Below are 18,978 nucleotides of genomic sequence, written 5' to 3'. Positions count from 1 at the left end.
ATCAGAAAGCTCATCAAAACATGTTTTGCATTTAAAACTAACTGACTTATTAAACTAAAAAAGTATTATCTATACTTAGTGAACTGAATTGATTGTCACCATGTCTTTCAAGATTTTAGAACTAGCAGATCTCATCCTCTCCAACTTCATTTTTATTCATAGATTGGAAGAGGAAAACAAGCTTTTCTGCTTTTTCAACTCCCAATTTGTTTCTTAACTTTGAATAGTCATTGACCTGAACTAGCTGAATAAACTGAAATGAAGAAAATATTCTCCCAGTACCTGCAATAGAGGCTACTGCTGTCAAAAGCTGGTTAGCCCTTCAACAAACTCTGGTTCCAGGTGCTTAGCCAGTGACATCTACCAGTGCAGTGGTCTGACTGTCTTTAAAATTAGGCAGCAAAGATGTACTTCTTAATATTTTTTGGTGTTTAATTTAAATTATTGTAATAGATTACCATATGTTTAGGCCTTAACAAAGGTTGTCAATTTCCAATAGGTTTATTTTTAAAAATAAACATTCATTTAATTTAAATAAAAAAGTTTGTTTTTTTTTTTAAATCATCAATTTTTATCCATCTTGCGTTGCCCTGGAATAATCAAGAACCAGTTCTGTGCACTCAAACTCACCAAATATTCCTTCTATATAGTTCGATCATCACATCCAGAGATATCTTGGCTGCAGTAGGGTTGCTGTCTCTTAACATAGTATACATGAAGTTCTGCAGTGTCTTAAGAAGAAGAAATTGGGAAAATGATAAGTGAGTTTGAAAATGTTTTCATAATAAAAAGCATTCAAAGTAAACCTGGAAGCCAGCATACTTACTGTATTCACTTTATTGTTCTTGTGTTTAGCATTTATATTCTTGATGTCTGTCACAATGTGAGTATATAAAGTCTGTAAACAAACAGTGACATGTATAGTAAAGTGAAGTATTTACACTTTGCAGCCTACAAAGTTCATTCCCTAAAGCCTATTCGTACTATCATGCAAGGAGAGCACCAGTCACTCTGGCAAAGACGTTTTTTCCAAAGCCACAGTTGGGAGAGGAAAAAAAAAAGTCATTGGCCCCAATCCTGCAAGAAGATTTATTCATGTGCTTAACTTCACACACTGCAGATGGTCCCACTGGCTTCAATAGAGCTACTCACGGCACACAGAGGGCTCGTCTACAAGGGGATGTTAGTGTGGAATAAAGTAGGGTGCGACTTTAACGAACAATAGCTATGCTGCACTAATTCCTCGTGTGGACATTCCTATTCTGCACTGAGTGACTTTTTGTACTTTAGCTTAATCCACTTCCAAAGTGAAATAACCATGTGGTGAACAGTGAGTGGGTGGCAAGCTGGGTTATAAATTTACAGTGCACTAGCCTGCGACACACTATCACTGCAGACCCTGCTACCACACCCTACAAGTTCCGTAGTGCACTTTTATCTAGTCCGGTTTCAAAGCAGAGCAGGTCAATGTGCACTAGAGAACTTTTCATGTGTGGTAGCAGGGTCCACACGGACAGTCAGTGCACAGCACACTAATGTAATGTAGATTTACACCCTAGCTTGCTGCAAACTATTCCATCTAGACAAACCCTAAGTTAAACCGCAAAAGGAGAAGAAGAGCCTTCACATGGGGAGTTAACGTGGAATACGTATTCGGCACGATTTCCTTATGTAGACAAGACCACAGTCTTTGCAGAATAGAGACCACAGAGAATTGAACAACATCAAATATAGCTGTAATTAAAAAAAAAATTCGTATTGCTGAAATTTCTTTTGCAAATTCAGCTAAGTTTTGACTGACTGTTGTAGTAAGTTTGATTCCAGTCAATTCCATTTTCAGGTAGTGATAAATCTTTCTGAAACAAAGAAGGCATTTAAATGTTTATGCCCAGCAGTGCTTTTCATTTACAAGTTTCTCTAAAGAACTCAGGAGTTCCTGTTTGGGTACTGTACCTACAACAGAAAAGTCCTCAGTGAACAGGACTGTCTATCCCGTAACTTTAGGAATAAACTCCTGAATTCTATTCCAGAAATTAGAATCATGTAGGGATGTAGAACAAATTCTAACTTATGCCTAGACAATTATCCTCAGTCTCTCCAAGAGGGATCAGATATGCTGACTTTTAAATCAATGTAATTATGTTTATTCTTAGTACACCTATGATACGCTGTAACCCACGTTTACCACTTTTATATGGTTATGTTCTATTTTGTACAAAGTACTCCTTGTGAGGTCTCATTTGAAAACTCAATCTGCTGAATATTATGATCCTGGTGAAATGTGTGCAACAACACTGCATGTAAAATTATGATTATTGAAATACGTTGTAGTTCTGGGTAATGTCCACAAACCAATTTCTCAGAGACAAAGACACCCTAGCATGCCAGCAAAGTGCTAAAGAGTTATTACCAGCTTAATCGGACAGTCTCCAGAAGGCCGGGGGGTGGGAGATGGGGAGTTGCAAACAAGAAATTTACAATTCACGTGAAGGACAGTTTGGCGCCTACATATACAATGGAACTGCCTGTTCCTATGATCCAGCAAGGATTTTTCCAGCACAAAGGACTAGGGTGTAAGAAGGGAGGGAGGGGGAATGTCCCTAACCACCTTGCTGCTCATGAGAGCAAAGACTCTACTCATTACCCCTTGTTGGAATGACTAACTATCTATGAACTTGTACTGTCCAGTGGGCTACTGAGCAGTATAAGACGCACACTTCCGGGGAGCAAGGCTGGAGCTGCGGGATACGAGGGTGCCTCTCTGTATGTAATTCATGGATGGCTGGGCACAGCAGTCATGTATTCAGCTGGGAGTGACTCTGCATGCTGGTGGCTGAGAGTGATGAGCCTGGATGGGCTGCTGTTCACCAGCAAGGCAGGGTAAAAGGCTTCCCAGGCTGGAGTGCTAAGGGGACACAGCAGTCCAGCGGGTCAGATCGCACCCCCGGGGAATGTCACAACACCATCATCGGAATGGTATTTCCACTAACTCTTAAATGAGTGGCACAGGAGCCCACACAAGGAGTTACAGCTGCTCAGGCCCCATGAAGTCCATGACACCAGCAAAAACTCAGAACTTCTAGGAACCAAGCCAATCAATGAACTGCCAACCCCCCGGTGCCCTTTTGGGGGCTGGGTGACACACTATTTTATCTCACATTTCAGGTTTCTAAAGCTGGCCCTTTCACACTCATTGCATTTATCCCTGAGTGTCCATCTCCATAATATTTGGTCACAGGCACATCAAGCTGCTAAATGCCCAAATACCCTAAAATCTTTGCTAGTGGAACCAACAGAACTACAATAAGGTTATATATTCAGCTACTGGGAAGAGCAAACAGGCTGTCTGGTGCTGCTGAATTACTTGTGCTTCCTTCTCATAAGAGAGGGAAAAAACACTGACAAGAGGCTCACCAAGGACATAAAACCAATTCTTATTTTGCAGCTTACTTTTCGTAGAAGTTTATCATGGCAGCGCAAGAGTTCAAAGAAGAGTTCCAGCAAACTTGTAGGGTTTATAAGATTCTTGTTTCTTAATAAGATCAGAGCTTTGCAAAATGTCTGCAACAAAGAAGCAGTGACCAGAATCACAATTTGAAAATGAGTAAGACGAGAGCATTTATTATTCATCCACACACACACACACACACAGGCCCAAATCCTGCTTAGACTGTTACACATGCTTAATTTTCCACACAAGAAGTTCCAGCAAAGTCAACAAGACTGTTCACAGTGCATTAGGCATGTGTATTAGTCTTTGAAGGATCTGGGCAAAGATGTGCTACTGGAGCCCAGAGTTGCTAACTGTGTGGTGGTCCTCAAAAGCAGAGTACCTTATCGATATATATCAGTGCTTTACATGTCAGACTTACCATTCGAAGATCTGCATCCAAAACACTGTGGTTGTAAGAAAGCAGTTCTTTCAACTGCTGCGGAAAATCAACAAGATGTTCTGGATAGCAGTGCCCAACCTGTTTAAAAAAATAATCTTTATTGAAATCCCTATAATAAACTAACAGTGTAACAATGGTATATTTGCCTGAGAGTATCTGATTCTGTAAAAAAACTACCCCTTATCATTTAATGTATATTTGGTTGATTCACTTTTTCAAATGTTGTTGATGTGTAATATATCTTTGAATGCTGAAGTTTCTATCATTAACTACCTACATAAAAGCTCACTTCTTTATTAAAGGATTAAGAGTGCTGTAGAATCTGTATGTTCAATGCATTTAAAGGTGATCTGCAACACCCATTCCAAAAATAAGATAATTATGAGTAAGAAGTTCCATTTGGCATCACTATGATGTTCCAGAATCATTCTGAAACAACACACCTATTAAAAAATTTTGCTGATGCAATGTAGGTCTGTCAAATAGGACTCAACTGGGTTATTGTTTGTTTGTTTTTTAAATGTTTTATTTTTACCATTTTACTGTAATTCACAGAAAGCAACACCGGAGAACAGAAATTAAAAAAAATATATTACTATCTTCTCGTCAGTTATTTATCACCTGCTCCTGGCTATATTGGCCATCTGTATATAGCTTACAATTATTTCATTGGGGGGAAAGGTTTTGCAGGTCACCTTTAATAGTTCTGTGTGTTTGTTTTTCCTAGAATTACAGAATTTTACCTGTGCCAAGAAGATCACCAATTCAGCCAGCTCCTTACTGGGCTTATCGGGCTGGAGTTTGAAAATCTCCACATTGGACTGGTAGTGACGATACTGCTGGAGAAACTGAAACACAAATATGGCATTTCACTCTTAGTTGTCATTACTGGATAAGATAGCTTCTCAATACCAAGAGATAAGGCCCTTAGAAACCCATTCATGTCAGAAAATCCCCCTCGAAATGGCACTCTTTTTAGCGTACGCGTAACATGCCTCAGGTGGCATGTGACCAGGATTCCTCATCGACAACAGTCTGCTGGTTGGATCATTAGCTTCCCCAGCTTGGGCAGGGTACTGAAGGGGAGTGCGATGTGAACGCTGCTCCACGCCCCCTGAAATGGCACTGAGTCCCTTTAAATATATAATTATATTTTCCCTGTGACATTCAAGCCAAGCAGCTTTTGATGATACATCTCAAGTGCCTCAGTGATGTGACTAACAGCTAACCCACGTGAGACGGGAGTATGTCCCTTATTAGGGTGAGATATTAATATTTACAGTGGGGCACAGAAGCACCAATCACAGTTAGGTTACCATTGTGCTAGAAACCACATAGACCCCCGGGCCCAGACCTTGCAAAGATTTTATGTCCTGGGACCAGTCAAGCACATGCTTAAGTTTTGCAGGACTGGGGAGCAGCCGAGCACAGTCCCCGTCCAGAAGAGTATGCATCAGAAGCTGGTAAAGCACAAATAGCTGCTGTGCAGGTATAATGCATGCACATTGCCTACAGGCAGGAGGGAGACCGGTGTTGCATAAAGCCACTTTAAACAATCATCGCTGTGTGGAGAATTCCTGAGGTTTAAAATTCTGGTTTCAACTCAACCTCTAACCACAGGGGAGATAGGACAGCGAGGAAGGTATCCAGACCTATTGACCACATGTTAAACACAGCCATTCTCCCAATGTACAACAGGATCAAACAGAACAGCTCCCTCGCCCCAAAGCTAATGTTCAACCTGATTGTTCCACTGGCATAGATACCATCTTGGACCATGCATATGCCAGCGGGCTAACCGTCTTTAACACCGATCTGTGTGAAATGAATGAGAGTAGAAATATATTTACAGTTTTTCTTCTTTGTGCATCTGACAACACGTAAAGCTTATCTACCACGTAAGTCCATGTAACTTATGTCACTCAGGGGTGTGAAAAAGCCACGTCCCTGAGCGACACAAATGACATCGACCTAAGTGCTGTCCCCACCAGCGCTAAGTCGGCAGGAGATGCTCTCCTGATGACAACACAGCTTCCGTCTCTTGTGGAGGTGGAGTAATTTTTCCAACGGGAGGGGGCTCTCCTATCGGCGTAGCGCATCTTCACCCAACGCACCGATGTAGCAGGGTAGTGTAGATTCACCCTAAGCGTCTTGCCAGTTTTGATGTCTCCCCTATCATCAGTCAGTTTCAGATGTCTGGGTGGGACTTTCAGTAGCAAGAGGGGAGGTTTTATTTTAAAAAGAAATAGGCAATTGTAGGACTACAAGAACTGGTAAGGGGACTCCAGGCTGGCATAAAATTACTTCTAGCTTTTTTAAGAAGCTAAAATGATGGCATGCTGGCAGTTTAAGGGCTCACCAGTGCTTGTACGACAACTCTGAATAAGGTGCAATATCTGTTCCTTAATACTTCCATGAGTACACAAGCCCAAAGGCAACTTTTAAAGTCTCTCTTTGGCTTTGGCTACACTTGCATTTCAAAGCGCTGCCGCGGCAGCGCTTTGAAGCGCTAAGTGTAGTCAAAGCGCCAGCGCTGGGAGAAAACTCTCCCAGCGCTGTCCGTACTCCACATCCCTGTGGGGAATAACGGACAGCGCTGGGAGCACGGCTCCCAGCGCTGGGGCTTTGACTACACTGGCGCTTTGTAGCGCCGCAATTTGCAGCGCTGCAGAGGGTGTGTTTTCACACCCTGCTGCAGCGCTGTAAATTTGTAAGTGTAGCCAAGCCCTTAGGCACTGATCTACATGCAAAAGTTGTACCACATTAACTATACTGGTACAGACTTCGCAGCAGAACTGCCTGTCACCCCTCCACCCCTAGGGACGCAGTTATACTAGTACAGCAGTGCTTCATAATGGCATAGCTATTCCCCTACAGGAAGACAAATAAACCACACCAGCATAAGGCACCTTTATACGGTATAACTATATTGGTAAAAATATTACCCCTAACTAAAACAGTTAAATTGCTGGCAAAAAGGGTGTCTAGCCAGGGCTAAGGCCCTGGTTCAGCTTGATGCTTTAGCACATGCCTAATTTGAAGCATGTAAAGACACATTGAGTTCAAGGGATCCAGGCCCATGTGAGAAAAAGAATGAGGCGGCGTGTTGCCTTATATGCCACCATCTCTGGTAAAGGCAGCTGTATCTGAACAGGGGGAAAGGTGCGGTTTTACATCAGAACACCAAGGCACCTCCATGTAGCCAGCCGAGTTGAGAAGCACAGTGCCTCGTCGCCACTAGGATTTCACTCCCATCCTCGTCCAACTCGTTACGGCCAGGTAAACACGCCCTTTGTGAGCAAGGCCATACAGCCCTTTGGGGGCAGGGGGGCTGCGCTGTGGGCGGGACACTGACTGGGGGTCACTCTGGTTACCGTCCCCGGACCCGACGAGGAGCTCTGTGACGCTCGCCAGCCTGCACCTTCCACCAGCAGAAGCTGGTCCATTAAGAGATATCACCTTCCCCGCCCCGTCCCTCTCTGGCACCCACGGGCCACTGCCCTCCGGGCCTCCCAAGGGAAAGAGACCTCCCCATGCTGCGGACTCTGCCTTGCGCACTCAGGATGGGGGCTGGGGCCCAGGGGCACCCTGGGGGCTGGGCCTGGGGCGGACGCCCCCGGCGGCGGGGGGGTCTCGCTCTCTCACCTCCTCGGTATAAGCCGGCGGGTCCCGCTTGATCAGGTTCTGCAGCTGGGGCAGGTTACTGGGCAGCTTGTTGTTGTTGCGGCCGGACATGGTTGCTGGAGCCCGGGCGCTACCGCCTACGAGACGCTCTGCTCCTCCCGGAACAACCACGTGGGCTACCCCTGGGCGCCGCCATCTTGGCTTCCGGCGCTACGGGAGCCACAGAGGGGCAAACTTGTTACAAAAGCGACCGCACGTGCGCTCTTCGGAGTCTGGCCTGCTGCCTGCGCCCCCTACAGGCAGAGAGCGCAGGGGCCCAGGAGGCCCGCACTGGAGATGGGGCTCGTTGGGGCAGGCACAGTGATAGGTGCAGAATGCTTCATTACAGTGTTCCCAGTTAATAGGAATTGGTTGTATTAAAGGGAAAGAGCTGTCCCTGGCCAGCGGAGGGGGGATTCCAGCTGGGACTGGCAGCCCCCCTTCCCCTAAGGTGTTGGACACACACCCAGTTCCCGCTGGAATCAGTAGGAATTAGGTACCTACGTACTCTGGAGGATCTGGGCCCCTGTGCTGCTCCTCTGGGACCAGCTCCTTTCTGTCACAGACCAGGGACACACGTCTCAGCCCCTTCGCGCTGCCACACCAAGGCCAAGAGCCGCCGTGTAAATGGGAATCAGGCCCAGAGCCTCTTCAGTGAGGTGCCCTCCAGTGTGGCACTAGCTTTCCCGCCCCACTTTGCCAAAGACCAAATGTGTTGACTTGACCTTCAGGAGAAGCTGCAATGCTTAGCTATTCTTCCAGGGTTTTCTTTGGGGCGACACGGAAAGGTAAGTAGATGAGTGGGGATGGGGTGCAGTTCTGGTGTTAGAGGTGTAGGAGGAGGACTTGATAAAGTGCTGTGGGTTGGATATTGGTTTACCAACATTGAACTCTCTATACGTGTATTTTTATCAAATTAATATGGTAGGATATTAGTATTAATTCTCAGATGGAGTTAGTCAACCGTAAACAGAGGTGAAAGTAAGCCGGTACGGCCTGGTACAGAGTACCGGTAAAAAAAGGCGCAGCAGTATAGCGGCAAATAAGTGGAGCATTCAGTACTGGCTTACTTTCACCTCTTTTGGCTGCATAAAAAACAGTTTAAACTCAGAGCTAATAAAAGTTTGGAAAGGGAAAACTGATAGTCACATTTGTTTCTCTCCTCCCTCCTTCTCCAGCCAGGCTGCTACCAGGGCTAGACTCTGCATTCCCCCTCCCTGCATGCACTCAGCAGGGGCTCCCCTCTAGCTTGTAGCCAGGTCTGGCTCCAGGGGTTTTGCCACCCCAAGCAGCAAAAAAAAAAAAAAGGCCGCTATTGGGATCTGCTGCAATTCAGCGGGAGGTCCTTCGCTGCAACTGGGAGTGAGGGACCCTCCACCAAATTGCCGCTGAATAGCTGGATGTGCCTCCCCTCTCCAGAGTGGCTGCCCCAAGCTCCTGCTTGCTAAGCTGATGCCTGGAGCCGGCCCTCCTTGTAGCAGGGGGACTGGCTGATGGAGAAGCCTCCTCAGGATGCCTGGAGCCTGTATAAGAACAGTTTGAATTTAGCTGTTCACTCTGCAGTTCAGACAGAGGATTAGGGGCCATTTCTGGCATCCTTGTTAATTACACTCACAGTTGTTGAGGGGCGGGGGTGAGACCAAGGCCGGGGCAGAATACAATAGACATTTGGCTGCACAGCTTAAATCCAGAGCTAATAAAGCCAGTGGAAGGGGAAAAGTCACTTTCACATCCATTTCTCTCCTCCCTCCTCCTCCAGCCCCAACAACTGTGAGTGAAATTAACAAGGATGCCAGAAATGGCCCCTAATCTTGCAGGTTGAACCAGGGCGTGAACAGGTGAGTTTAAACTGTTCCTATGCAGGCAGCAGGCATCTTGGGGAGGCTTCTCCTTCACCCAGTCCCTCTGCTCCCTGCTATAAGCTAGAGGGGAGCTGCTCTAGCCCCTGCTGAGTGCGGAAGGAAGTCGGGGTAACAAGGAGCCATGCTGTGTCAGCAGCCTGGCTGGAGAAGGAGAGAGGACATTGTATGACAGTGAGTTTTCACTTTTTCAGGCTTATTCCACTATGAAAGTTTTATTACAGACAGTACTGGTAGTAGTAGTAGTAGCTTTATTTTCTATAGCGAAGTCATGCAATGGGAGGTATGAAGTATGTAGGAGAGGTGGGTTGCTTGCCTTTGGACTGTATCAGTAAGAAATTTAACTTACTTTCACCCTGGCCCCACCCCTTTCAGGGTGGGGGGCAGAGTGGACCCCTGTACCGGTAAGAATTGTATTTTTACTTTCACCACTGACTGTAAATATACCTAGCACTATAAATGAAATTTCAGCTGATGAATGATACAATAGTACAAACTACAAGGCAACTATTACAGTTTTCAGTGTCTTTCATTCACTTTAATTGGTTTATCTTTAAAAGGAGAAGTCTAACACAAGGAATGTGTGTGCATATTCTGTTACAGTCATTTGTTATATTACATTTCATAATGATCAGATGCATTTAGTCTATAAATGTTTATACATAAGTTAAACACAGAGTGTGGTTTCCTTTAGATTATAAGCCTTCTTCAATTTATTTATAAAGCCTACAGACAAATGTTTTACATACCCTAGAACAACAATCATATGTGATATTATGTAAATTAACATGGAACATGTATATCTAAGAACTACATTAATTTCAAACCTGGAAGAAAAACTAACTTAGAATTCTTAGTATGTGTTACCTGAGAATATTTTTATCTCTGAGTTATGATTATAATATAATAACCCATCCATGTGACTCTGAGATCCTAAAATATCATTAGTCTGTTGAAGTGATCCTTAGCTCTTCTCCTTTACGGGTGAGTGCTTTGTGAAGACCTGTCAAAATAAAACACAGTGGGAACTTTATCCTTTCATTAGAATTTTTCTTTCGGGATTACACATACAGAAGGGCTTGATTTTCATCACACTAGTTTTACACTGTGCCACTCCATTGGACTTACTCCTGATTTACACCAGTTTAAGTCACATCAGTATCAGGGCCGGTGCAATCATTTAGGCGAACTAGGCGGTTGCCTAGGACACTGGCATTTGGGGGGCGCCATTTTCTTCGGCAGCGACCGTGGCAGCCGGATCTTCGGCCGCCCCGGTCGCCGCCGGCATTTAGGTGGAGGGAGCTGGGGCAGGGGAGCACAGGAAGGGCCGCCTGCAGCAAATAAAGTGGGGGGCGTCACGCAGGGGAACTCCCCGCCCCAGCTCACCCCTGCCCCGCCTCCTCCCCGAGCACGCCGTGGCTGCTTCACTGCTCCCACCTCCCAGGCTTGTGGCACCTAAGCTGATTAGCACCATAAGCCTGGGAGGCGGGAGCAGTGAAGCGGCCATGGTGTGCTCGGGGAGGAGGCGGGGCAGGGGTGAGCTGCTTCACTTCTCCGGCCTCCCAGGCTTGCGGCACCAATCAGCTTAGGCGCTGCAAGCCTGGGAGGCGGGAGCAGTGAAGCGGCCACAGCGTGCTCGGGGTGCTTGTGTGCGGAGCAGGGGTGAGCTGGGGCGGGGAAGTGCCTCAGGGCGGAGGGTGGGGAGCTGCCGCAAAGAGGGCACCTCAGAGCGGAGGGGGGAAGCTTCCGCGGGGGGGGGCGTCCCAGGGCGGGAGCGCGGGGGAGCTGCTGCAGGGGGAGGCACCTCAGGGCGGGGGTGGGAGGGCTCAAGGTGGAAGTTTTGCCTAGGGCACAAAACATCCTTGCACCGGCCCTGATCAGTATCAGGACCATCGAGTACTTGGTAGAACAGCAGGTTAAATTTAAAGGACCAGATTCTGCCACTGTGAAGATGATTGGCACCTTACGCTGTGAATAGCCCCTTTGCTTTCTATCGGATTACTTGTGGAGTACAGTGTTACTCGGTGAGGGTAAATGGGGCACAATCTGGTCCTAAAGGATTATGTGATTTCTCAAAAGGCATCATGGATGGCCATTCTTCCCAGCTTTTGAAGCCCACCCATGGGTGAAGAGCCCCAAAATTCAGCACAAGTGAGTGTAGTACTGAGTCTGAGACACACAGGTTATTTAAATGAACTTGGTTTTCCCTTTGAAACTCTGCAGTGCATTTGACCTGCTCTTCTGCGTGAAGCAGGGGGTACTGCTGCAATGGGGAGTTCTGTATACCCCAGATAGCTTATACTGTCTCCCAAGAAATCTGCCATTTTCTGGGGTTGCAATGCAGGTTTCTGAGGATGCTGTGAGCAGTGGTTCAGGCACAGGCTGTGAGACTGCCGAGACCATTGATTGAGCTCAAAGTTCGATCTCAATGATGTATAAGAATGAAGTGAGCTCTTAAGCACATGAGAGTTTTTCCCTGCAGATGGATGGGAAACCTACCTTTTCTTGATGAGGGCTGTCATCATCTTCTGTACCCATTTGGAATTAGGGTTCAAACATCTTTGCTCTCCTTTGGGCTTCATTGTCACACTGAAATGAACAAAGCAAAACAGAATTCATTTCCATACAATGGAAAGGTCACAAATGTCTTTGTTATCTGGGATCAGGGTCTGAATAGCAGGAGTCCGGCTCTTGGTGAGCTGAGTGATACGCTACATTGTCGCCATAAGCTGGGAGCGAATATAAAATCAAAAGACCTCAAATCAGCTAAAGCATTAGAAGGATCTACCTGATGTATTTCTATGCACCCAGCAAGTGGGATCTATGTTCTCATCTAGCCTCAGGGCCTGATTCCCTACAACCTGTGTAGTCATTGACCCCTGTGCCAAGGGAGTGCAGAAAATGCTCCTCTTCAGGTCTGGGGTCAAGGACTAAACAAGGCAGCGAGCCCTGGAGAATCCCACCCTCCAGGCTAGTCCTCAGTTGGTGTATTTCCATGGGAGTCTATGAAGCTGTGTTGATCACACCAGCTGATGATCTGGGCCTTAGTCCCTAGCCTCATTGCACTTTGCTTTGCTTGTAATATGGAGATGGACATCAGAACTTGGGCTTATGTTAAAGGGGGGGAAATCCCCATATTTCCTGCCATTGCAACAACAGCCCCACTGAGTGGTGATAGCTGAGTGGTTAAGTCATTACTCACATGATCTCAACATGGTCACAGGAAGAGCTCTTGGGAATCACTTCTATTTTTCCTAAGGCTTTTCGCTGAATGAAATCAGAACCTTTGTCTATGCAGCTGCAACGTCCTTTTCCAGAGGTCAACTGCCCTAAAAGAAATGGGCCCAGGAGAGAGAGAGATTAGAACGATATTAGATACCTGAGATGTCTTCAATAAAATATATTTAAGTAGGAAGAGGAGAGGTTGAAAACACTCCATTTCATCCTCAGGGCTGCAGAGTAATTTGTCCTGCAATGTTTCCATGTGCATATTTACATTAGGACAATGTCATAAAATGTGCTACACTCTTTTGCCTTGATCTCGTTAGTTTTGAAGTCAGAGGGCCTGATTCTGCTCTCACACGAGTCAATGGAAAACAGGAGTCACCCTGGTGTAAAAATGATGGGAGTGAATGAGCAGTTGGAACTAAAATCATTGTTGCTCACAAAGTGTCTGATCCAACAGCCATTGAAATCAGTAGGAAAGTTTCCCACTGACTTCACTGTGCTTTGGATCAGGCCCAAAATGTCATCTTCAGGTGATTAAAAGAAGACAGAATTTGATAGACTGAGGTTGATTTCACACCCTTACAAACTAGGGGACAGTCTGGGAACAAATCCAAGCCTGCCGAAAACTCTCATATTTCCCTGCTAAATACAAGCTGGTCAGTCTGAGTCCTGTGTGGACAACACACACATTCTAGACACAAGCAGAGAGGACAGATGTTTGCACGCTGCAGTAGAACACAAACCCTGAACCGAGATCACTTTTTTCCCACAAAAGTAACTTCCAAGGATTTATTCTACACAGCTTCCCAGTGACTCACGCCTCTGGCTTTCTCACTGCATTACACGTCTTTTGTGATATTGCTGCCTCTTACCTTGAATTTCAACTGCAATCAGGAGCAGTGAACAAAGGACGACAGCCCAGGTTCCCTTCATGGTGATGAGAATGAAGGTTCTTCTGTATTATTCTTGGATATCTGGGAGAGATTGAGGACTGCCTAAGAGAAAGTGTTTCCCAGTGTATATTTATACTCTAAGCCTTTTACCGCCTTGATGCTGATTGGTCTTGATTATTGCCATCACAGCTAAAATAACCAGAGATTGTTCAAGCTGTGCAGGGAAATCCCAACAGGTGACAGAAATGTTTGCCTTTGCCAGCTGTTCCCTTTTAATTGAAATTCCTGATTTCTCATAAGGAAACAAACTAGGTTTCACTTTCAGTGAGTCCTAGGAAGTGATCGACACACGCCTGTATGTGTGCAGGGAGCCTTTTTGCTCTCCTAGGCAAAAATTACACCGGGGTAATTCCTGAAGTGAAAACCACAAATAAACATTGTGTGGGGTGAGGAGTTGGGGGAAGGGAGTCAAATTTTCTCAGCTCCTGTCCCTCCATTAAGGGAGCCCTGTTTTCTGATATCTCCTAGGAATCTTGCTCGGAAACATGGACCAAAGTGTTCACTACAAATTCTATGCAAGTGTGAAGGCCATACTAATAGAAAAAAAGTGCAGTATTTCTGTTAATATTTAAAAGCCCCAAAGCTGAGTCAACTCACATTTAGGATTAAGGGACTGGGGTTGAGATAATCTGACTCTGTTTTCTCTGTCCCACCCCTGAAATATTTTGGGGGGCTTTAACTTTAAGAAATCCCCATGGGTTAGTGTCTTTTGTGAGATCACCCAGACAGCTCCCTGCATACATTCCCTGCACACATTCTCTGGCCCTCCATCTGTGACAGCCTTGCAAATTCATTTACCTCACTTTTCTGCTACTTCAGCATTATGATCATTTCCTAAGAGTCACGGGAAGTGAAACCTACTCACTGTTCTGAAGAGAAAACAGGCATTTAAATGAAAAGGGAACAGCCAGCAAAGACAAAAAATTCCACAGGACTATTGGCTTTTGTGACTTCTCCACCTAGACTGTATACTCTCTACTTAGTTTAATTTACAAGGCAATATTTTCAGTGATTCTGCACAAGGAGTCAGAGTGGTAGCCGTGTTAGTCTGCATCAGCAAAAACAATGAAGAGTTCTCATGGCACCTTAGAGACTAACAAATTTATTTGGGCATAAGCTTTCATGGGCTAAAACCCACTTCTTCAGATGCATGGAGTGGAAAATACAGTAGCAGGTATATATACACAGTACATGAAAAGATGGGAGTTTCCTTACCAACTGGGGGGTCAGTGCTAATGAGACAATTCAATTAACAGTAGAATACCAAGGGAGGAAAAATCACTTTTATAGTGGTAATGAGAGTGGCCCACTTCAGACAGTTGACAAGGTGTGAGTAACAGTCAGGGGAAATTAGTATGGGGAAATTAGTTTTTGTAATGACCCATCCAGGGCCTATTCAGTACTAATTTGATGGTGTCCAATTTGCAAATTAATTCCAGTTCTGCAGTTTCTCGTTGGAGTCTGTTTTTGAAGTTATTTGGTTGAAGAATTGCCACATTTAAATCTGTTATTGAGTGACCAGGGAGATGGAAGTGTTCTCCTACTGTTTTTGAATGTTATAATTCCTGATGTCAGATTTGTGTCCATTTATTCTTTTGCGTAGAGACTGTCCGGTTTGGCCAATGTACATGGCAGAGGGGCATTGCTGGCACATGATGGCATATATCACGTTGGTAGATGTGCAGGTGAATGAGCCCCAGATGGTGTGGCTGATGTGGTTAGGTCCTATGATGGTGTCCCTTGAATAGATATGTGGACAGAATTGGCACCGGGGTTTGTTCCAGGGTTTGGTTCCTGGGTTAATGTTTTTGTTGTGTGGTGTGTAGTTGCTGGTGAGTATTTGCTTTAGGTTGGAGGGCTGTCTGTAAGCGAGGTCTGGCCTGTCCCCCAAGAACTGTGAGAGTGAGGGATCGTCCTTCAGGATAGGTTGTAGATCCTTGATGATGCACTGGAGAGGTTTTAGTTGGGGGCTGTAGGTAACAGCTAGTGGTGTTCTGTTACTTTCTTTGTTGGGCTTGTCTTGTAGTAGGTGACATCTGGGTACCCTTCTGGTTCTATCAATCTGTTTCTTCACTTCACCAGGTGGGTACTGACCCCCCACTTGGTAAGGCAACTCCCATCCTTTCATGTATTTATACCTGCTACTGTATTTTCCACTCCATGCATCTGAAGAAGTGGGTTTTAGCCCATGAAAGCTTATGCCCAAATAAATTTGTCAGTCTCTACGGTGCCACAAGGACTCCTTGTGGTTTTTGCACAAGGAGTGTAGTGCTATGTAGTGTGAGTACAGGCCCTGGATTCTGGCCTTTAGCAATTGTTGTGTCTTCTGCTCTTTCACAACATATGAAATATGAAGGAACCACACAGGTTCAGTGAAGTCCAAATTGTGGTATATTAAAACTGTGTTAAAATTGTAGGTTATAACTTTAAATTTCGGGGAAGGAGTGGTTCCCCTGGTTCTGCTTGCAGGCTAGAGGGCTCTGTAGAGAAGTGTGTGAGTTGGGCCTAACACTAGCAGCAGTGAGTTTGCAGTCAGAAAGGCCTGTAGTAAGATAGGGTGAGTTGTTCCTTGCTGCTTTAGGGAGCAGACTGCTTTGTCTCCCTCTGTTTTTGGGTTTGTGATGGGGCGGACTGGCCCCACACCGGGACTGAGAGACTTAACCCTTCCCTTTTGGCAGAGACAGCCAAGCCCTTGAGGCTCCTCTGGGCATGCTCCAACTGGGAGTCGAGCATAAAAGCCTTCAGAACTGCTCGGTCAGGGCTGGTGGCTGGGGAAGGAGAATGTCCAGCAGAAGCTCCAGCCCGGGAGCAGTGGTGACCCTTACAGGAGGGAGCTGAGGAGCCAGGAAGCAGGCCCAGAGAGTGGCAGCTGTTGGAACCCCAGGGAGTGCCGGGTGCTGAGGAACCTGAAGACCCTGATGCCACAGGGACTGCTACGTTTGGGAGGACTGGTAGGAAGTGACCCAGGGGAGGGAAGGGAGTGGTATCTACCACCACTCTGAGGGCAGCATGTTGCAGTAGGATTCCCCGCTGACCCATGGTGGATCACGCCGTCACTGACAGGGCCCTGGATTGGAGCCTGGTGAAAGCGGATGGGCCCCGGGCTCCCCTACTGGGGGTCTCTAAGCTCCCCCCCCCCCCATTGTGACAACATAGTTCACTGACTCCTCTCTCACCCCAAAGGAGATAGATGGACTCCGGCCACTGGGCCACGCTATCCCCTGAGGGGAAGAGAATTTAGAGAGATTCCGGCCATTAGGCCACGATGCTTTAGGAGCACACTATAGAGACTCCGGCCGCTAGGCCGTGCTACCCTGTCGGGGAAAGAAGGGCAGAGAGACTCTGGCCACTAGGCTGTGCTCCTTTAGGAACACACTATAGAGACTCTGACTGCTAGGCTGTGCTATCCCGCCAAGGGAAGAAAGTGCAGAGAGACTCTGGCCATTGGGCCCTGCTGCTTTAGGAGCACACTATAGGGACTCCGGCCACTAGGCCATGCTATCCTACCAGGGGAAGCGGATTTAGAGGGACTCTGGCCATTGGGCCATACAGCCCTGACTACCGGGGCGGTAGTAAGACTGATGTAGATGCGGGGAGGAGGTTCACCCTCCTTTGAATCAAAGAGGTTGACGAGGTACAAAACCCACCACAGGGTTCTTGTGTGTTATAGTTCTGATCTCTAAGACATAAAGAAGTGTTACGTTTGAAGGACCTGGCTGGAGGGCCACATCACTGGAAGAGGGGAAACTACCACACAGGCGGAACAGCCACCAGCAGGAGACACACACACACCCAGTGAAGAGAGAGCTGCTACACCACACCTGGCTATCAGGAGGCACCAGTTGACCCCTTCACAGGCCTCTAATCAGGAAAACACTTTAAGCACATATCTAAGTCTTATTTGCATCAGTGGGAAACCAACTGATATGATACAGCATATCTGGGGGTTTCTACTCCAACTAAAATAAACTAAGAATTCCGTATTAGAGTGGCACGCCAAACAGATAAGCAACTGGGAGACCAAAAGGGCAGTGAAGCTTCCTGCCATTAATACAAAACAACTGTGGCGTAAAAAAAGACATTGTGCTAGAAAATAATGAACTAAAATGGAAGAATCCTTTAGCCTCAAATGATAGTCTGCAAGTTGAAGGGCTGAGTATTGTGTGAGAAGAGTCATCGATTCCAAGGCCAAAAGGGACCATTGTGATGATCTGGGCCATGTCTGTGATATGGAACTGTAGCAGCATAGCTACGGTGCTGTAGCTCTGCTACAATAACCCCATAGTATAGCTGCAGGCCACCGTGACGTCACTGTAGGACTGATGTGGGCAAACTACGGCCCACGGGCCACATCCGGCCCATGGGACCATCCTGCCCGGCTCCCGAGCTCCCAGCCGGGGAGGCTACCTCCAACCCCTCCCCTGCTGTCCCCCCTGCCCCGCAGCCATGCCACCATGTGGTCAGCAAAGCTTGTGCCCGCCCTCCTCCCAGGCTTTGCAATAAGCCAGTCCTGCTGCTCTGAGCAGCATGGTAAGGGGGCCAAGGAGTTGGATAAGGGGCGGTGGGTTCCGAGGGATACTCAGGGGACAAGGAGCAGGGGGCGGTTGGATGGGGTGAAGGTTCTGGGGGTGGGGCAGTCAGGGGATGGGGAAAGGGGGAGTTGGGTAAGCATGGGAGTTCCGGGGGGGTCTGTCAGTGGATGGGGGTGTGGATAGGGGTCAGGGCAGTCATGGGACAAGGAGATGTGGGGGCTGGATAGAGGGTGGGAGTCCTGGGGGGCCAGTCAGGGGATGGGGAGCAGGGGAGTTGGATAGGCGTGGGAGTCCCGGGGGGTCTGTCAGGGGGCAGGGCTATGGATAGGGGTCAGGGCAGTCAGGGGATAGGGAGCAGGCGGGGTTGGATAGAGGTGGGATCCCAGGGGTGGTGGTTAGGGGTGGGAGTCCCAGGAGGGGATGGTCAGGGGACAAGGAGCGGGGGGGTTGGATGGGTCGGTGGTTCTGAGGGAGGCAGTTAGGGGGCAGGAAATGGGATGGGCGGATAGGGAGTGAGGGGCCAGGCTGTTTGAGGAGGCACAGCCTTCCCTACCCAGCCCTCCATACCATTTCGCAACCCCGATGTGGCCCTCGGGCCAAAAAGGTTGCCCACCCCTGCTGCACCTCTCCAAGCGGGCGGTAGCTAGGTCAACAGAAGCATTCTTCTGTCAGCCTAGCTGCACCTACACGAGGGGTTCGGTCAACATAGCTACATCACTCAGGTATGTGAGAAATCCACCCCCCTGAGCAATGTAGCCATGCCGACCTAAAGTTTGAGTGTAGACCAGGCCCTAATTTGACTTGTATCACACAGGCCATAGAACTTCCCCAGAATAATTCCTTTGGGGCT

The 18,978-nt window shown here is 47.1% G+C and overlaps 3 protein-coding genes across 5 annotated transcripts in view; 1 reads left to right on the top strand and 2 right to left on the bottom strand.

The window, feature by feature from the left end:
* SDAD1 (SDA1 domain containing 1) overlaps window positions 1-7,744 on the bottom strand; it is a 33,234-nt gene extending 25,490 nt beyond the window's left edge. The window contains exons 1-6 of the mRNA XM_039542404.1: window positions 7,539-7,744; window positions 4,637-4,741; window positions 3,873-3,971; window positions 3,451-3,561; window positions 827-898; window positions 631-731 (exon numbers count right to left, since the gene is read on the bottom strand). Of these exons, the coding sequence (XP_039398338.1) occupies window positions 631-731; window positions 827-898; window positions 3,451-3,561; window positions 3,873-3,971; window positions 4,637-4,741; window positions 7,539-7,628 (578 nt within the window). The 5' untranslated portion in view covers window positions 7,629-7,744. The remainder of the gene's footprint in view (window positions 1-630; window positions 732-826; window positions 899-3,450; window positions 3,562-3,872; window positions 3,972-4,636; window positions 4,742-7,538) is intronic.
* Window positions 7,745-9,296: 1,552 nt separating this feature from the next.
* LOC120406986 (protein FAM47E-like) overlaps window positions 9,297-18,978 on the top strand; it is a 69,400-nt gene continuing 59,718 nt past the window's right edge. The window contains exon 1 of one of the 3 annotated variants that reach the window (XM_039542243.1): window positions 9,297-9,394. The gene's annotated coding sequence lies outside the window, so the exon portion shown is untranslated. Of the gene's footprint in view, window positions 9,395-9,466; window positions 9,590-18,978 lie in introns of those variants that run through there. The other 2 variants (XM_039542244.1, XM_039542246.1) reach the window with 2 other exon arrangements.
* On the bottom strand, window positions 9,723-13,652 carry LOC120406988 (C-X-C motif chemokine 10-like). The gene is made up of 4 exons (XM_039542253.1): window positions 13,516-13,652; window positions 12,618-12,744; window positions 11,915-12,004; window positions 9,723-10,418 (listed from the first exon to the last, which is right to left on the bottom strand). Exons 1-4 carry the CDS (start codon window positions 13,574-13,576, stop codon window positions 10,394-10,396), a joined length of 303 nt encoding a protein of 100 aa, XP_039398187.1. The 5' UTR covers window positions 13,577-13,652; the 3' UTR covers window positions 9,723-10,393.

Source organism: Mauremys reevesii, linkage group 5, assembly GCF_016161935.1.
Source record: "Mauremys reevesii isolate NIE-2019 linkage group 5, ASM1616193v1, whole genome shotgun sequence".
Classification (NCBI taxonomy): domain Eukaryota; kingdom Metazoa; phylum Chordata; order Testudines; family Geoemydidae; genus Mauremys; species Mauremys reevesii.
Note: the sequence above shows the minus strand (reverse complement) of the source record. Positions and strands in the feature narration are given on the sequence as shown.